This window comes from Antechinus flavipes, chromosome X (assembly GCF_016432865.1).
Source record: "Antechinus flavipes isolate AdamAnt ecotype Samford, QLD, Australia chromosome X, AdamAnt_v2, whole genome shotgun sequence".
Lineage (NCBI taxonomy): Eukaryota > Metazoa > Chordata > Mammalia > Dasyuromorphia > Dasyuridae > Antechinus > Antechinus flavipes.
Genome location: NC_067404.1, coordinates 50,376,425 through 50,396,161, shown reverse-complemented (window position 1 = coordinate 50,396,161; position 19,737 = coordinate 50,376,425). Strand labels below are relative to the sequence as shown.

The window sequence follows — 19,737 nt, the reverse complement described above, 5'->3', positions numbered from 1 at the left end:
AAAACAGGGAAAATATAAAAAAAAAAAACTATCAAAAATTGTCAAAACAATAACTAAGACCAATTGATTGAAAGTAAAATACTTTTTGTCCCTTTCTCTCATTTTTTGGGATGTTCTTTTGTTTCTGTATCAGTCATTTTTGGAAATATACTCTTGTCTTTTCTCCCAAAAAATGAATCTTCTCTCACGACAAAGAAAAACAATTAATCATCAACAACCAATATAAATGAGTATACAACATTCTCTCCCCAGAGCCCTTGGTCTTTCTGCTGTAAAGTAGGAATATGTTTCATTATCTATTTTGGGACCTTTAATGATGTTTCCATGACTCAGAGTTCAGCTTCTCTTTTGTGATTCTCTATTTACATCGCTGAAGTCACTGGGTAAAATCACTGGGTATTGTTCTTCATGTTCTATTGATTTCCATCTGATTTTCACACAAATCTTTCCATGTTTCCCTGAATTCCTCATATCCCCCATTGCTTACTATGTAATATTATTCCATTCCATTCATATGCCACATATGAGGACCAACATATACAAACATATACCTAGCCATTTCCCAAACAGTTGGGGATAAAACTCATTGGTTTCCAGGTCTTTGCTAACACAAAATGGGCTGCTATGAAAATTCTGCTATATGTAACACCTTGGTCTCTGAGTTTGACCACCTTGAGGCACATGTTTAGCAGCATGATTATGACGTCAAAGGGTATGAACAGTTTAGTCATATTTCTTATATATCTCCAAACTATCATCCAAAATGGCTATAATCCACCAATATTACGTTCCTATATCTACCTTCCCACAACCTCTCCAAGTTTGTTTAACTTAAGGCTAAAAAAGTAGACATAAGGCAAATCTACTATAAATAGACATGCAAAATATTTGAGGATAATTTCTTGCTTTGGGTTATTTACATTATGTCAACTGATATACCTTGTGAATAATAAACAGCTAAATTTACAGTACCATTCCCCATACTCTTCATTCTAAGGACTAATTTATCTTCACGATTCAGCTGAGGATAAGGAAGGGAAAATGATTTTAGGGTTGCAAATGTAGTGCAAATTCAAACTTTGGTTCATTTACACTAGATAACATTAGTCCATCAGTTTTATTTATGTCCTTGAGTCCATGGCTTTGAATAATGAATATGAAATTACTTTCAAAAGCATACAACACAACACAAATGTATTTTAACTAGCAACATCCAATAGCATATGTCATATAACACATGCTAGCATGCAATACCTTGGATTTAAAAAAAATCTTCTATAAAAGACATTTATGATAAAAATCCTTGACAAGGAATCAAGGATAAAATATCAATTTTTCCATATGGCACTGATTATGGGCATACAGATCACACTTTGATGAAGAAATCTTTCAGATTTAAAGAAGAAAGCTAGTATTAGACTTTTTCCTGGTGTTTCTTTCAGTCACACAATTGTAACAGCATGATAATGTTCTAGTGAAAAACTTATAAATTAAGCAGTAATCTAAAATAATCTAGACATACTAAAATAAGAAGGGGAAATGAGGAATAGAGAACAAACTAATCTTGGAGCTGTACTAAAAACATAAGTTGAGGTTAGAAGTAGAAGGTTACTCAGAAACTTTGATTCTAGACCATGTATCTCTGCTGATTTAGCTCTCTGTGCTTGGATACTTATCAGCACCACTGAAACCTGAAAACAAAATGATCTGGTTACCCTGAGCTACAATAGGGTGTGAGATAAGCCCATCAAAAGTTTTTGTTTCAATCATTTGAAGGGAGGGGCTACTATTGTTAGGTCAAAGGGTATGCAGGATGTTATAGCCCTTTCATATCTTTTGATCATTTATTAATTATGGAATAGCTCATTTTAAAAAATAAATTTGACTCAGTTCTCTATACATTTGAGAAATGAGCCTTCAGCAGAGAAACTTGCTTCAAAATTCTTTTCCTAATTACTATTGTAAATTGTATTTCTCCCCTATTCCATTATCTCTCTCTTTTTACCGTTTCCCTCCTCAACCCCTCCCCCAATATGCCCTCCCTTCTATGGCCTTTCCCCTTTCTCATATTCCTTCCCTCTCCTACTTTCCCACTGGATAATATAGATTCCTATATCCATATCGAGTATGTATGCTATTTTCTCTTTGAGCCAGTTCTGAGGAGACCAAGGTACATTCACTCCCTCTACCCCCTCTTCGCCTTTAGTGGAAAAAAAAAGATTTTTCTTGTCTCTTTTATGACAGATAATTAACATCTCCCTTTCCTTTCTCCAGTGCATTCTTCTCTCATCCTTTGACTTTTTTCTTTTTTTAGATAGAATCCCTTCAAATTCAACTCAGACCTGTGCCCTCTGTCTATATATACTCCTTCAAACTGTCATCATAATGAGAAAGTTCTAATGAGTTACAATTATCATCTTTCCATGTAAGAATATAAATAGATAAACCTTGTTAAGTCCCTTATGATTGCTTTTTCTTGATTATCTCCTTATGCTTCTCCTGAGTCTTGTATTTGAAAATCAAATTTTCTGTTCAGTTCTGATCTTTAGATCACGAATGCTTGAAAATCCTCTATTTCATTGAATGTTCACCTTTTGCCCTGAAGGATTACACTCAATTTTGTTGGGTAAGTGATTCTTAGTTGTAATCCTCACTCCATTTTTCTCCAGAATATCATATTCTAAAACTTTCTGATCCTTTAATGTAGAAGCTGCCAGATCTTATGTTATCTTTATTGTGGCTCCACTATACTTGAATTGTTTCTTTCTTGGATGCCTGCAATATTTTCTCCTTGACGTGGAAGTTCCAGAATTTGGCTATAATATTCCTGGGAGTTTTCATTTTGGGATCACTTTCAGGAGGTGATAGGTGGATTCTCTCCACTTCTATTTTGCCCTCTGGTTCTATGATATCTTGATAATTTCTTGAAAGATGATTTATAAGCTCTTTTTCTGATCATGGTTTTCAAATAGACCAATAATTTTTACATTATCTCTCCTGAGTATATTTTCTAAGTTAATTGTTTTCCCAATGAAATATTTCATATTGTTTTATATTTTTTACATGCTTTTGATTTTGTTTTATTGTTTCTTGATTTTTCATAAAGTCATTAGCTTCCATTTTGCTCAATTCTAATTTTTAAGGAATTATTTTCCTCTGTGAGCTTTTGTACCTCTTTTACCATTTGGCTAATTTTGCTTTTTAAGGTTTTCTTCATCTCATTAGCTTTTTGTATTTCTCTTTGAATAACTCTCATTTCTCTTCCCAATTTTTTCTCTACCTCTCTTATTTGATTTTCAAAAACGCATTTGAGCCCTGCATGCCCTGAGTCCAATTCATATTTTTCTTACTTGTCACCACAGTAATTTTGTATGGTCAGAATCTTTTCCTGTTGTTTACTCATTTTCCTAGCCTATGACTCTACTTTTAACTCTGTGTTAAAGAAGGGCTTTGCATCCAGGGTAGAGGGTGCAATATCCCAAGCTTCAGGGGTTTTATGCAGCTGTTTTCAGAGATCCTTCTGGGGATCTTTACTGTGGGCTGGCACTGCTACCCAAATCTGAGTATGGGCAAAGCAACAGAGACCTGCTTCAGTGCCAACAAAGAGGCCACTGTAATCTCCTTCTTATCAGCCATTCAGCCAGCCTCCTTACCTGTAGGATGAGATCTCTAGAACTCATTGCTACCCCAACTGCTGCTGCAGCACTGGTACTACTAGCACTGATGTTGATTCAGTGGCTCCTAAAGCCTGCTCCACATCAGGGGCTCCTCTCACACCCTAGTGTGACAAACCTTTCCTGGCAACTTTCCAAGTTGTCTATGGCATCTGTGGGCTGAGAGGTCTGGAGATCCCTGACACTACTGGCTGATTAAGAGGTCCCAAAGTCTGCTCTTGGTTTGTCAGGGACCAGGCTGTTGCTGGTGTGGCCTGTGACACGACTGCACTCCAGACACACTCTGGTGCAACAGACCCTCCTGCTGAACTTCCAAATTGTCTTTGTCTGGGAAATTGTTCGACTCCATCTTTTTGTGGATTCTGATGCTCTAACATTTGTTTAGAGTCATTATTTAAAAGTTTTTGGAAGGGTTTGGAGGAGAGTTTAGGTGAGTCCCTGCCTTCACTCTGCCATCTTGGTTCTGCTTCCCACTTTAATTCTTTAGAAGCAGTGTAACATAGGTGAAAAAGCTCTAACTCCAGAGGCAGGGAAATGGAGTTAAAATGTGGCTTTTGACAGTGCCTATGCGACCTTGGATGCATCATCCTCAGGCTTCAGTTTCCTCATCTATAAAATGAAGAAGTTGGATAGGTGGCTTCTAGTTCTGTGATCCTATGATACTGTGGTAGTCCTTAACTTGTGGTTATAGGAGCTATTAAAGTTAAAAAGATGGATCCCTGCTTCAGGAAAATGCTTGGGCTCATTAAATGCACCGTGTGATTTTCTGAAGGTAATCCAGCCTAATCTTATTTGCTTTTTTCACAGGATTACCAGACTGGTAGTTTAGGGAAATTCTGTAGCTATAGTTTACTTAGAGCTTGGCAAAGCATTGATAAATTTTCTCTGGCTTCTCACCCAAAAGGCCCTCTGCAGAGCCCACAGGTGCTTGGGGATAGATTCTGAAAGGAAATTATGAAAAGAAACAGGTGTGAAATCCTTGCAAAGAAGCTAAAGAAGTGGGAGATCAAGACAAAGAAGAGAAATGGCAAAGAGAGAGTGGGAGGAATCTTAGTGTGGCTCCTAAGAAGGGACAATGAAATAGAGTCAGTGGCAGTGGGCTCCCTATTGGCTCCTTCCCACCTCTCCCCCACCTGCCACGGGGGGAGGGGGAGAGGGGAGAGGAAGCATCTGTGATGCTCCATAGCTCCTGTATTGTCAGAAGTCATTCCTTCAGAATACTGTGGCTCTGTAGGGACTATGTTTGATGGGAAAGACTTTAATTCTCCCTTATCATTCCCTTTATTACAGTATCAGATGAATAAGTACATACAGGAAAGAGATTTAACCTTTCAATCCCTGGAGGACTGGAGGCAGTAGTTTGGGGAAACAGATGATAAAAGTTTTGGCTGCTTGATGGAACACTTTTGTGCTCTGGTTTAAGTAAAGATCTTTTACTAAGGATGCTATATGATAAAATTTTGTCATTGACCGAGGAAGAATCAGTGAAATGGGAACTCAGAGTTATAAATTCGATGGACGTAGCAATGGGACTACACTATCATTGTGGACAAGTTACAAGCATGGGGGCTGTACAACAGTACAGTTTGGTAGATTCAGAATTGGTTAAATGGCTGCAATAAGTCCATTTGAAAGAAGGTAACTCATGGAATATACTAGGAATTTCAAGTAGTGAGACAGATACATACATGCATATGCACACATATATGTATACAGGTACATTTTTGGGGGGGGGTAGGGAGTCTTCAATACACTTTTAACTATATACTCCTGGTGACAATCTAAGCTCTTCAAATATTAATCCTGGTCTTCTTTTGTCTTCATCTCCCTCAGGCCTGATTTTCTACTTCTCAAATGTACTTAATCTGAGACTCCGATAAACTGGGGCTTATTGTCACACTGTCACCATATGCCCCAAACATGACAATGGGAAAATCTTGTTTATATTTAGCACACACTTTCTGGAGCCTAAGGGGAAAGCTATAGCCAGAGGGGAGATTTAGCAGGCTGCCTGGGCCTAGTATCTATCATATGTATACATTTGATTTCCACAGGGACCTCTATAGAGGAATGGACTTGGTCTCTTATTTTTAAAAGACAAACACATTATTCCTAATTTAGTGCCCTGTATAATCTAGAAACAGAAATTCTAGGACTTTTTGGAGGTACAATTTCAAAATACAGTAGAGTTATCTTACTTCCTTCACTTGCTACAATTTCCTTCACTGAGATCTTCTGCCCATCACGTCTTTTAAGGAAAACTGAGGGTTTCCTTTTCATTTTTTCCTCCTCCCCCATAAGGCTAATGGGGAAATTTGTTTTGCATGACTTCATATTTGTAATGGGTTTTGTATTTTTTGCCGTCTCAATAGGTGGGGGAGGGATGGGGAAAGGGAGATAATTCGGAAATGAAAATGAAATAAAAGTGAATTTTTTTTTCAAAAAAATGAAAAAAAAATGCTAAGGTTTTATCAGACCTCCACAGGAAGCCCAAAATCCCACGAGGCACACTCTATTCAAAGAGGTGGCTATGCTCATATCAATATCTCAATTCTTGGGATGTGGCTGAAAACACTGGATAAGGGAGAAACTGGTTCAATAAAAATGCACTAGGAACTGAACTACAGGAAATCCTTATTATTTATACTAATTGAAAGAAAAGGCCAGTCTGAGTCAATGGAGAGGCCCAATTAGAGACTATTTGAAAGGAAATACCATATTAGTGCTTTGGAGTACATACAGACATGCAGCCGAACTACCACTAAAGCTGGGCCTGTTTTAATGACAAGACCGTTCCTCTGTAATTAGAAAGAGAGCTTACATATAAACAAATTTATACAGTAAAATTCACAAAAGTAGTTTGTTTTCTTAAGTAGTTCTAAATCCCCATTGTCATCCTTCATAGCATTATAGCATCTTTGCTTTGGAAGGAACCTCCCTCAGAAAGTCATCACCACTACACTGGTGATGGAAAACTGAAAAAAAAAAAAAAAAAGAGGTCGCTGAATAAGGATTCCAGCATGTAGATATCGACTTAGGAAATCACATGTTAACATTACCTATGTTTTATTGTATTTTTATTTATCTTGTTAAATATTTCCTAATTACATCTTAATCTGGTTTGGGCCAAACTTGGAGTGTTGCGTATTCAAGGCAGAATTTCTGACATTTCTGCTCTACAACATATTCCCAAACAAGTGGCCAGTCTTCTCTCAAAGGGGGACCTACTCCTCTAACACAGTGGAAGCTACTATCTACCTCCTGAGGCCATCCCTTCAACTTTTGAATAGTTCTAAGTGCTAGAAAGTTTTTCAAACTGTAATCTGTCCTTCTGTAATTCCTCCAGACAGTTCCTCCTAGTCCTGACCCTCTTAGCTAATTAGATTAAGTTTAATCATAAACTATCATGTCTGTACACATTAGTCACCTGTTCTTTAGGGTAAACATCTCAAATTCCTTCAGTTGATTATATGGGACTATCTTCTTTTGGATTATTTCAAGGTCTTTTCTAAAACATACCCAGAACTGAACATGATAATACATATATAGACTAACCACAGAAGAGAATAGGAGAATTTATATTGGAGTTTAGTAATCCCAAATCTTTATGGTTGTTTTTTCTTATAATGTAAAGGTTTTGTTCCCCTTGCTGCCTGCAAAATTTGTTTTGAAGTTGTGAGATCTCAAGGTTGACTATAATGTTTCTACATGAATTAAATTTGGTTTCTTTTTATTGGCATTCTATGGATTTTCTCAGGCTTTACTTTGCCATTTGTTTCCAATATTGCTGGAAATTTTATCAGTATCATTTCTTTCTGTATAATATTCCAGTTTCCATTTCCATGATTTTTTTCAGGAGGACTGTGCATTTTACCTTTAAGATCAATATTCTTGTTTTAGAGCTCTCATTCTTCAAATCTTTAAAAGAAATTTCTATTATTTTCTCTTTTGCTTCTACATTGTTTTACATTTCCAGCTTGGTGGTTCTCCCTTTTTAGAGAATCTACTGCTTTTCAGTGTGTTCCTATTTTTTGTTTTAAATTCCTTAGGCTATGTATGTGCCAAAATGCTTGTGGCAGCCCTGTTTGTAGTGGCTAGAAACTGGAAAATGAATGGATGCCCATCAATTGGAGAATGGCTGGGTAAATGGTGGTATATGAATGTTATGGAATATTATTTTTCTGTAAGAAATGACCAGCAGGATGAATACAGAGAAGCTTGGCGAGACTTACATGAACTGATGCTAAGTGAAATGAGCAGAACCAGGAGATCATTATACACTTCGACAACGATATTGTATGAGGACATATTCTGATGGAAGTGGATTTCTTTGACAAAGAGACCTAACTGGGTTTCAATTGATAAATGATGGACAGAAGCAGCTACACCCAAAGAAAGAACACTGGGAAACGAATGTGAACTATCTGCATTTTTGTTTTTCTTCCCGGGTTATTTTTACCTTCTGAATCCAATTCTCCCTGTGCAACAAGAGAACTGTTCAGTTCTGCAAACATATATTGTATCTAGGATATACTGCAACATATCTAACATATATGAGACTGCTTGCCATCTAGGGGAGGGGGTGGAGGGAGGGAGGGGAAAATCAGAACAGAAACGAGTGCAAGGGATAATGTTGTAAAAAAATTACCCTGGCATGGATTCTGTCGATATAAAGTAATTATAAAATAAAATAAAATAAAATATTAAAAAAAAATAAATTCCTTAGGCTATGGTTAGATTTAGTGATGTTTTTTCCTTAAGAGCTCTAATTTCTATCCTCATGTCTGATTTTGTCACGTAATCCTTTTATTGCTCTTCTGAAGTATTTTAGAATTTTTTAAAAAATTAATTAATTTTTAATTAAGTTCTGCTTTACTTTGCCTTGTGGTAAGGTATGTGGTTCAATGACTTAAAACATTTATTCACTTCTTCTACATTTTTCTGTTTTCTTTTTAATTAGTCCACTGATCTTTCTATCATATCCTTGCTGGAAATGGACTTGTTAAGGCCAATTCTTTTTTTGTGCTCTAGTGCCCCTTTCCAAGGCTTTGTCGTCTTTATTTTTATTTTTATTTTTGCTTTTCTCTTGTACTACTGAGGCTGCAGGCTACAAAGATGTAAGGATGAGGATTTGGTACATCACTACAAGGAAAGTCTTTAATTTTACCTTTTCCATTTTTTGGACTTCATGCTCTTGACAATGATTTTCTTTAGCTCCTAGCCTGATTCTGGTTAAGAAGAGGTTGGAGGAGGAGTCCTCCTACACACTCATGTATGTGTGTTTGAGGGCACTGTGAGATGCCCTTATAATTGAGTCTCTTCTTCCACTCATGTCTGCTGTCCATTACTTCTTAGGTACATGAAATAGTTTTAAGCATCCTATGCTTCTGGTTTCTTCTCTTTTTCTCAGTGTCCCCTAGGCTCCATATCCCTCTGAAAGTACATCCTTTGAATCAGAGGCCCCAATCTATTGTGGACTTTGGGTTTTTCTGGGCTGGTTGGAACCAGGGGTAGATGTTTAGGGACAATAGGAACTTTAACTTGACCTAGGAGGAGGGACACAGTGCTAGGGGTTCACTCCAAAATTCTGTGCCTAAAATTATAATGTGAAAAGAGATTCAACAGAAAAAAATTGTGAAGAAAAGGGTACCAGGAGAAGAGGAAGGGAAGAAGTGCTACAAGATTAGCAAATTTATCTTTAGTTTTTCTTCCATAAGAATTATTTTGGGGAAGCTTCTTTCAAATATCCTATTATTGCTGACTTTGCTTCATATGGAGACCCTTTATTTTTGATGTTATAAAGAAAACTGTCCTATGTAACATCTCTTTCTTCCATCTTCCTTGAATTCTCCTTTGTTTACGTCTTTTAGCATTGTAGGTGAGATCCCTGGGCACCAACATCTCCCTTTTTCATCATCATCAGAACTATTTCTCTGTTTCTTCAGTTTCTTGAGAGTTTCCCATCCTGCTTAGACTGATTTCCCTTTTAGAACATTAGGCAATGGGATTTTCTCTGAGCCTTGTGCTGTCCCCAAATCTAGGGTACCTCTCAGACTATTTTCACAGATCTCATTACTAGCGATTCTAAAGAGTAGTCACTTCCCTGCCAAGATGACCAACATTTCCACCTTAGAAACCATTTCCTTCTTATGAATTTAAATCAGATGCAGAATAGGATTTTCACTCATTAGTTTCTCCACCTTTTGAAGGATTGAAATAATCCTTAAGGTAAATCAAGAACTTATGTTATTTTTGACAAGATATATCTGGATAATTGAAGTTACTGATTCCTACACTAACATGTCGGGTTAATGATCCTTTTCCTGACCTTATCACTACCATTTCCATATATATGGTTTATTGACAATTTCTGCCTTTGATGAGCATCAACCAAATCATCTCTAATATAACCCATTCTGGTTCTTGGATATCTCCATTTAAATATTTTAAGTGGCTACATTGAGTTCATCTGGGGGGGGGAATTCCCAGTATGGAAATTTCCTTCAGAGATGTATATTAGCCACTCATCTATAATTTAAAGTCTTACAGAGTTGCCCAGCAATAATTATTTTTTATTTTATTTTATTTTATTTTTTGCCCAGCAATATTAAGAGGTTAAGTGATTTGTCCATCAGTTGCATACAGTATGCATTGAAGGCAAGACATGAGAGCCCAGGTTTTTAGGACTCCATGACTTGCCCTCTACTTACAGTGCTCTTTGTTTAATATTTTACATACTGAACATTCTCAAAACATCCACTCCAACTTTTTTGTATGTTGCCTCTTTTCCATAGAACTCAACTTTCCAGAACCACAGGCCAGCCATGAGTCCCACCTCACCACATCTCCACCAAGTATACATGGTAGAAGTTTGCTTTCTTGCCTTAGGATCTCTCAGGTTTTATGCTGCTTGATCCCTCTATGGAGTTTTGTTCTGTGACTCTAATTCACTTATCACGCAGTGTTGTATATAACCTTCAATGGAGTTTTGTCCCCATGGCTAGAAAGAAGTCCAAGAAGACAGGGGGCCATATCTTACCTAAACTTTCCACCCCAATACCTCTCATTGAACACAGGAGGGGCTTAATCACTCTGGAATAGATGCTGTTGATGGTTATGTTAATGATGTTTCCTTGGAGCATTTTTTTTTGAGCTAGACAATTCTGAGTTAGGCCAGGTTCAGTTTGGTGAGCATTCTAAGTGCTGGATGGGGGAATAGAGATTTGTGAGGGGACCACCCAGCCATCTTGCCTTGGGGATTGGGCTCCCAGGGTTGTGAGCAAGGGCTCTGAGGCTGTCTCTACATGGAGCCATTGACTCAAACGTTTTAGACAAATGTTTTATTGGGAATTATGTATATCTAAATGCCAATAAAATGTCTACAACTTTGTACTCTTCCATATGCTGAAAACATTATAGTAAGTGACCTCTCTGTTCTGGCTTTTAAGGACCTTGGGATCTCCTTGGAGATTAGGGGTGATTCTGGTCATTCTTGGATGGCATCAATCTAGGCAGTGACTATAAAATCATGAGACAAAGATTGGAAAAAACCAAATCAAACTGATTAAGTTGTTTTAGCTATTTTCAGATGGCACAATCTTTTATTTTTGGCAGAAATATTTCGGGCACTTTAACAACCACAAAATCTTTAATTGAACTAGTTTTTATTTTTACTTCTGAAATGTTTGCCAATTGCTATGTAGGAAGAGTCAAACTACTGTCATGGGCTACACTTTCCTGCCATTTGCACTGGATGCAGACAAATGTATAGAAGGTAATGGGGAGAAGAATATAGGATTCTTAATTTGCTTATAACACATCATCCTAAGGTTGGCAGAGGAATTTGGCTGGGAACCTTGACACAGAGGCAATAAAGAAGGGAAAATAGGGTAGAAAATGAACATGACCTTTGCTCCATCTACTTGGGGTTCAAGCTAGTTTTTTTTTTTTTTTTTTTACAGAAAACTCCTAACATTTAATTGGTTAATATCATATGGAGATATATAATTAATTAATGTATGTGATTAATGTAATTAATTATTTCTCTATATAGATATATAATTAATTAATTACATATCTATATATATTCTTAGAGCTTCGCCACAACCTTGGCTTGAGGCACAGGACCTCAGGCACAGGAGTTAACTAACCTTCCCAGACGCAGAGCTTGGGAGGATGCCCAAGGTACAGAGCGACAAGCAGGACTGGATGAGCCCATTGCCTCTCATGATGCCTTGCTTCAGAGCTTTGGTCTTAACCATGGAAAAAAAGGTGGTATTATGGTTCAACGAATCAGGAACAACAAGGACAAAAACCATCGTCTTACCTTCCATCTTGTCGGCTGATAGTATATCCATAATCACTGTGGCCTAAGAAGCTGACGTTCACCCCAACTAGAGGTGTTCCATCCACAGCCACAACCTGACCTCGAATCACACAGGCACGTCTGCAACAAGACAAAAGCCCAATATGAGTAAATGTGTGTCCAAATATTAGGGAAAATCTGGATCAATTCTACAATCTAAGTCTTCATATTCGTATAGGTGTATATAAAATAGGACCATTAAACAGTATATTACAAAGAGAGCAAAAGTGTGCATAGTTATAGTTCTGGGTGATATCTTTGGGGTGATCATACCCAACATGGTACTCGATACACCAACGACATACCCTTCTCTATGGTTACTTTTTGGACACGGGGATATCTGCTGCTGTCATTTTTCAAGTCATTTTCTTTTCCATGAACAATTGATAGGAAATGTAGTAGACTACTATTTCATCCTATGGTTTTAAATAAATATTTTTATAGACAGCAACAGAAGCAAAAAGAAAAGGCAGGATCTCCAAAGTTAAATACATAATTGACTTAAGCTCGTGCGGATCAAAACTCATTACGACATCCCTTTCTTCAATATTTCCCCCTTCCTATGCATTCTATCAGATTAATCTTCCTAACAGAAAACTTTCTAATCCATGCCCTCTTGCTCAAAGTTCTTTAATGTCTAGGTGGCTAGAGCACCGGGCCTAGAGTCAGGAAGATTCATCTTTCAGAGACAAAATCTGGCCTCAGACACTTACTAGCTATGTGATTCTGGGCAAATTACTTAATGCTATTTGCCTTGGTTTCCTCATCTGTAAAATGTGCTAGAGAAGGAAATGGATGACCACTCCAGTGTCTCTACCAAGAAAACCCCAAATGGGGTCATGGAGGATCCGACATGACTGAAAAAGACCTGAAAAGCTACTACAAAATAAAAACTCTATCTTGGCATTTGGGACCTTTCATAATCTGTTTTCTTTCTACCTTTCTAGACTTCTCTGATTCTGTTTCCCTTCATACACGTTCTAGAATTCACTCAAGTTAGAGGTTCCCTAAAGGCCCTCTCTTTCTCTCTGCAAGTTGCAAATCTGCACTTCCATGAATGGCCCCTTCTCCATGTAGTCTACCTTAATTTTTCCCAGCCAGAAGAGATTTGTTTCCTGTGAACTCTCCCCGTGCTTTGTTTAAGTCTCCTACATTCTTTGGCACTCTTTGTAGTATACTGTTTAATGATCCTGCCTTTCCTCCCTATACTACCAGACCCTGAGCTCCGTGAGCGCAAGAACCATGTCTCATGCATACTAATAGCCCCATTTAGTGGCTAGCACAGGGCTTTACCTGAAGCAGCCACAGAATCAGATGGCTGAAATTAACAAAAGTGCTCAGTAGTCAAAAGCTTCCACATAACCATATCCCAGGAAAAGCAAAGAAATCGGTCAGCTCCCTGGAGTTGGGAAAACAAGCTCTGCCCTGAATTTATTAGCATCTGTTTTCAAAAAAACACCATTAAGCTATGGACTTGCAAATGGTACAGAAAGGTAAGCTAGCATCGTTATACAGTACTGCCGTGTTTCTCCCCTCTCCCTTCCTTAAGTTAGTATCATCAGGTCTGTGACACGTGCTTCTTCCTTTCATTTCCCCCCATAATATTTCATCAATCGCTTCCTCTATGGCACCAGGTTATTCTAATATCACTCTATTATACCTAACAAGAGTCCATCAATCAGCCAAGAAGATTTTATTAAGCAGGCACTATGTTCCAGGTACTGATGAGTGCTGGGAATAGATACAAAGACAGAAGCCGAACAGTTGCTGCCCTCTAACAGGGAAACAACACGTATGTATACAGGTGGATACAAAATCAAGATGTGCTAAGGAAGGGGAGGTTCCAGAAACGGGGAGGGGGGAGAGCAGGAAAAACTTGGTGGAATCAGCACTCTAGGCCTGTATTGTGTTTCTAGAATGCTTGCTATTGATGCCTGATTGGATTGTGTTTCTAGAGAGCTTGCTATCAATGCAAAGGCCTATGGATAGACTATGGATTGCTAAGATGAAGAGACTTTGTGGGAAATGAGTTTTTGTATGTGACAATTCTGTCTCTGGTCAGGACATGGAGAGCAGTGGTTCAACTGGCAGTACTTGTTTGAGAACAAGCCAATCTCAACTCAGTCCTCAACAGTGCCCCACTGACTACACCTTCTCCATTCTCTAGACTTTGTACTCCCTAGAATTACCATCTTGATAAGATCAAGTCATTTATATTTCACCTCTGTACTACTTGCACTTTATTTTTTGTGTTCTCAACCAACTGTAAGACTAGAAACATCTGTCTGCTTGTGTGTGTTTGTATACACGTGGCTGTGAGAACTCTTTGCATATTGATGATCTAACCCTTCCCTTTTGCTTACAAGTAATAGAAAAGACCTTGATCTAGAGCCTTTAACAGGTTCTTTCCCTGAACATTGGTTTCAGGGAGCCTTTTAAAAGAAGCATTGTAATGAACTTGGTAAAAAGAAAACAGAACGTGCTGATAAAAGCTTTTGTACAACCCAGGGGTTTTATATCACACAAGCCAGTGGGGCTGGGAAGCTGCTGGGTTAGCGAAGTCAAAGGATCTGAAAAATGGTTTGATGTGATTTCCAGAGACTCCAGTGTTCCTCAGTGAGCTCCCAACGTGCCAAAGCATCTCTAATTGACACGGAGACTGCACTTTAAGGGAGCAGGAAAGGGAGAGCAGAGTGTTTTTCCTTTTCTTTCAGTAAGACTGTTTAGATTCTCCACTCCATGACATTTTTGCACAGTCATCCTGACACGGTCTTTTTGCACCAAACTCAGTCCTCTGGGCTTTTATTTCATGAACATTAGTTGAAAGCATTTTCTCGTAGTTTGCAAAAGGAATACAGCTTCATTTTGTGAGGCAGACAAGCTCATCCCGGTCATCAGCGTTCTGGACTCTTCTGTTGTGTGTCTCTTGGCTCTTTCTCTTTCCCTTTCACGGGAGGCCTGCCTTTTGACTCTCCTGCTCTTGAATATTCCTTCTATTTTATGAAGTGCATAGATTTGGGTGATAACGCCTCATCAAAGTCATCATTATTCAAGACACTGTCTACCTGCTCTTCTCATTCAGTTCCCTCATCATTCATCAATAATGCATGCAGACTGGTCTTTCAACTCAACTTTTTTATTCTTTATATTTTAGGAGCTTCACTGACTTACAGTATGTGATAAAGCCTCATAAAACTTATTATTTTACATTTATCAGTATTGAATTGCCTTTGTAAAATATTAGCTTGAAATGTTCTAAGCTTCCTCAGATCTGGCTGCATTTTGCCCTCATTATTGACACACTCAACGTCTTCTGTTTCTCACGAGAAGTCCTCGTAGCCCTCTCTGACCTCGGACCTTCTTCTAATTTTTCATCAACAACAGTTGTCCAGAGTCCATATATGTTTCCTAAGTTAAGCAAAGGCATTAAAGTCCGATTTTTATTTGTAACACTCTTGACTGACACCACATCTCAGATAGGGCTGATAAATCTACTTACCAAGCAAATTTTCCATTTTCAAAGGAAGGCTCTTAAGATGACCTGCTTCCCAGGTTTTCTCCCTCAATTATTTTTGTTATATCTTCTTAGAAAGTGCTAGGATAATAATAGCTAGCACATACAGTAATTAAAGTTTTTCAAAATACTCGACAATTTGTTTGATGCTCATACTGACTCTCTGAGGTGGGTGCTTTTATATCCACCCCTCCCTCTTTTGAAAAAATAGACAACAAAACTGACGTTGAATGAGGATACCGACAGGCCCAGGGTCACATATCTAATGAGTCTGAGTCCTTTTTTCTTGACTCCTGAGTTCAGGACTCTGCTGCTTATGGCATCTCTCTCTAGATGAGGTTTGGCTGCCATCTCATGGACTGTTATTTTCTTCCCTACCTAAAGGCTTGTTATCTCTTTTTTTTTCTCACTAGGGTCCTATCTTCTCTGTAGGTTATTCAGGTAAATGTAAGTTCTTCACACAATTGAAGCATACCTTAGACCCCTAAGGAACAAGGGAACGATACTGAAACTTGAAGGCAGGCATGTGCCTGGGAAGACGACCTTCCAAGATCCTTCAGATTAGACAACATAAGTAGATGTTTTGATCTATATAACCAGAAACCTGGCCCTGTGTGTCCACACATTCACCAATCCAGTGTCTATTAAAGAACGGATGTTGCTAGTGAATATTAAGCTGTGAATTTCCTTGATGAGTTCCCAATATGCTTAATCCAATTAGTGTGCAATCCACCATGGGAACTGTATGTTTTCTTTCCATTCACAGATCTCCTCCTGCACTGGTTTTGAGAGCTAGAGTGATTTTTGTGTTGAACCTCTTTGCTCAAATGTGAACTCCACCCTATTAATACCGACCAAGGGAAGACCATCTGGATTTAGATGGACATGCCCGATGAAAGTCTGACAATCCCTACGGTAGAGCAACAGGCCCAGGAGAATTGCATCTTCACTGTCTTTATGATTCAAAGCTGAGTCCTGTAGTCATTTGGAGGCCTGGTCTACAACACAGGAGACTTGAGGAAAGCCTCAGGAGGCAGTACACATTTTATGGAACTGGGGACCGGTGTACTGAACAAGCAGCTTCCTAAGGTCTCATTCATTCTAGACTTGCTCTTCTCATTGCATTTACAGATTACCTCCAGCCCGCAATCATGGCTTGGTTCCTGTCTTCTCTCTGCTTATTTGTCTTTTGTCTTCTTTGTCAAATTTCCAATAATCATTTGACACTTCAGGCGAGAGCATTAATCTCAAGCATAGAACTTGGGTGCAAATAAACCCCCCAAACAGGCTGAAAATTAAATTGCTGAAATAAGATGTAATTTACGATGTTGTCTTCTGATTAAAATCTTTGGTGAGGAAAATTAGGCTCTAAGCTAGGGAAGTTACATCCATTTGCTTTTGTTGATTACTTGGGCCTAAGCACTCTTTGAAGGGTAGCTCATTAAAAGCAAGGACCGGAGAAGCTGGAAGCTTAGCAGCAGAGGGCCCAGCTTTGGTTCTTTTGCCCACGGGAACAGGCCCACTAACAGTTTTCCACAACTGACAGCTTTGGCTAAGTCTGAGCATTCTGAGCAGTGGACTGAGGGTGAGGAAATAGGATTCATTCTCTTTTGCCTTCTGCTGCTAGCATGCCTGGGGACATTTTCTCCACTCTATTTCTACCACATGTAGTCAGAGAGTCTGACTTTGCATTACCTGAGAGCTGGGAGGGCCCTAGGAGGTCACCTATTGCACACCGATGTGTGCTTGGACAAGAATTCCCTCCTTCACAGTTTATGATTATAAGATCGTGGCCTTAAAGATAGAAGGATCCTTCGTGTCCATCTCATCTGACCTCCTTGTTTTAAAACTTGGAGAAACTGAGACCAAAGAAGCCCATGGTCACACAAGTAGTAAAAAGAAGAACTGAAATTTGTCTTTCCACTATACCCCATTGGAAGATAAGGCCCTGAAAACTCAGGGAACAGAGCCAGGTAATTTTGATCAGGGACAGGGAAGGAGCTGGGGAGAGGCCATTGGATATTGCTGAGAGAAGCCAGTTCTGGGGGCACTGTAATAAGAGTCTCCCAGCAGCCAAGGAGCAGCATGAAGGCAGAGGCGTGTAGGCCGGAGAGGGGCAGTAAAAAAAAAAAAAAAAAAAAAAAAAAGTCTAAGGATAGTCACCTTCTCTGCCATTAGATATATTAGATCCAATGTTAAGATTCCTTCTGTATAAAGTAAGTCCCCATTTCTTTTGCACTGTGACATTCATAAAGCACTTCCTTTATAACAGCCTTGGTGAGGGAGATAGTGTTAAGAGGCTTCCCCTCATTTTTTGTTCTTGTTGTTCCATTGTTTGGGGTTTTCTTGGCAGAGATACTGGAGTAGTATGTTTTCTAGTTCATTTTACAGATGAGGAAACTGAGGCAAACAGGGTGAAGTGACTTGCCTAGAGTCACCCAGCTAGCAGGTATCTAAGGCTGGATTTGAACTCAAGTTTTCCTGACCCCAGGCTCGGCACTGTATTCACTATACCATCAAGCCGCTCTCCACAAATGAGCAAACAGACTCAGAGAGGGGAAGGAATGTTACATAAGGCCACGTAGCCTTTCAATAGAATGTTCCCAGTTCCATTCTAGCAGCTATCCTGATCAACACCACACAACTCAGAGTGCCATCTACCTCCCAATCTCCCCTACTGTAGCAAGGACTCCATTCAAACTTACCACTGCTTTGATCTGGCCATTTTCTCTCAGACTGGCTCTGCATCTGTGGTTGCCAGGGAGGTGATTTTTCTACCCATGCACAAACTCATATATGGTTTATGGCAGCTGGATGACCAACTTCTGTGCATTTATTTGGGTATATAGGGGATAGGTGGGTTGAGAAGAATCATGCTGAATCTCTAAGAGATGACTCAAATCCACCCTGGATTACTTAGTCTTCTTGAAGAACTAAAGCATCTTGAAGGGAAGTTTGGTTCCTCCAAAGGGTCACTATCCCCTCTCCCAGGGCCTGAAGCTTATTTCAATGGGCTGGGTAGCTTACTTCCTGGAGAAGGCTCCATGTGCCACCCTGGGAGTGACTCTGGATTATATCTGAGCAGCCCTCATCCTCCAATACTCTCCCAGGCTTGAGACACATCTTACTTATTTGCCTATTGCCTTATCTAGTCCCAATCAAGTCAAATAATTTGGCTAGACTCCTTTCAGCAATTAGATCATAAGAGCCAGACACCGGAGGCAAAGTGATCTTGCTTGGAGAATAAAAGTGGAAGCTGATTTTCCCGAGAAGAACCTAGATAAATAAGATTGGCTAGCAAATGGGCTAAATGACTGAGAAGGTTCATTCTGACTGAAGTTGTTGATAAGAAGTTGTAATATGTTGGTGACCTACTTCATGGATCTGGAGAATGTTTTCAAATACTTAAGTAACAGATGAATATGCCACAATTCCAAATAACAGGGTGGGGTATTGTGCTTTGTCCATTAACCCTTTCAGAGCATGAGAGCTTTGTCTGGTCAGTTATACTTCCGGGGATATCAGTGGTACCCTCCTGACCTGGAAGAATAAATGTGTCTCCTCAAATATTTCATGAAGCCATAACTACTCTACTATTAATTTTTAGATGATCAGTCATTTGCTTCACAATTTTAGGCCCATTTAAGGCAGTCCCTTTCCAGATGTCCAATGGACTTCTGTATTACATATGGTGGTTTCTGATACTTGTTATCTATCCCAGTCCAGCATTACAAAAACACTTCCTAGGGTGACAGAAGAAACACAGTTCCAAATCCTTAAATGCAAATGCCTAAATGGTCATATTCAACTCAATCAAAACTCATTCTTTTTTCCTTAAATGAGCTGGCCGATTTAATCCCTGTTTCCCTGGTGGGTAGTTCACATAAATCACACGTACCAAGTGGCTAGCATTAAAAGCAGCTGGGAGCATTAGGCAATAGCATGTGAGTACTCTGGGAAGGGCAGGGCTAATGAAAATGCAGTTATCTTTTGAGGCAGAGACGTTTTCCTTATGGCCAAGGATATTTCTCAAAAACCAAAATGAGGCTACTCATCTCAGGTTGGGTTGGGAATTTTTCCACGTGCCTTGGGAATTGCTTGTCAAAAAGTTAGCTTGCTTTGACCCCTTGTCTCCCCCACTCTGTGAGGAATGTGAGGAGAGGGAGTCACATTTCTAAAACTGT

General features: G+C 39.0%; 1 protein-coding gene across 1 annotated transcript in view; it reads right to left on the bottom strand.

Annotated features, from left to right (window-relative positions):
- Positions 1–19,737, bottom strand: part of TENM1 (teneurin transmembrane protein 1) — an 828,896-nt gene that overhangs the window by 116,965 nt on the left and 692,194 nt on the right. The window contains exon 16 of the mRNA XM_051969260.1: positions 12,001–12,120. Coding sequence (XP_051825220.1) covers positions 12,001–12,120 — 120 coding nt within the window. The remainder of the gene's footprint in view (positions 1–12,000; positions 12,121–19,737) is intronic.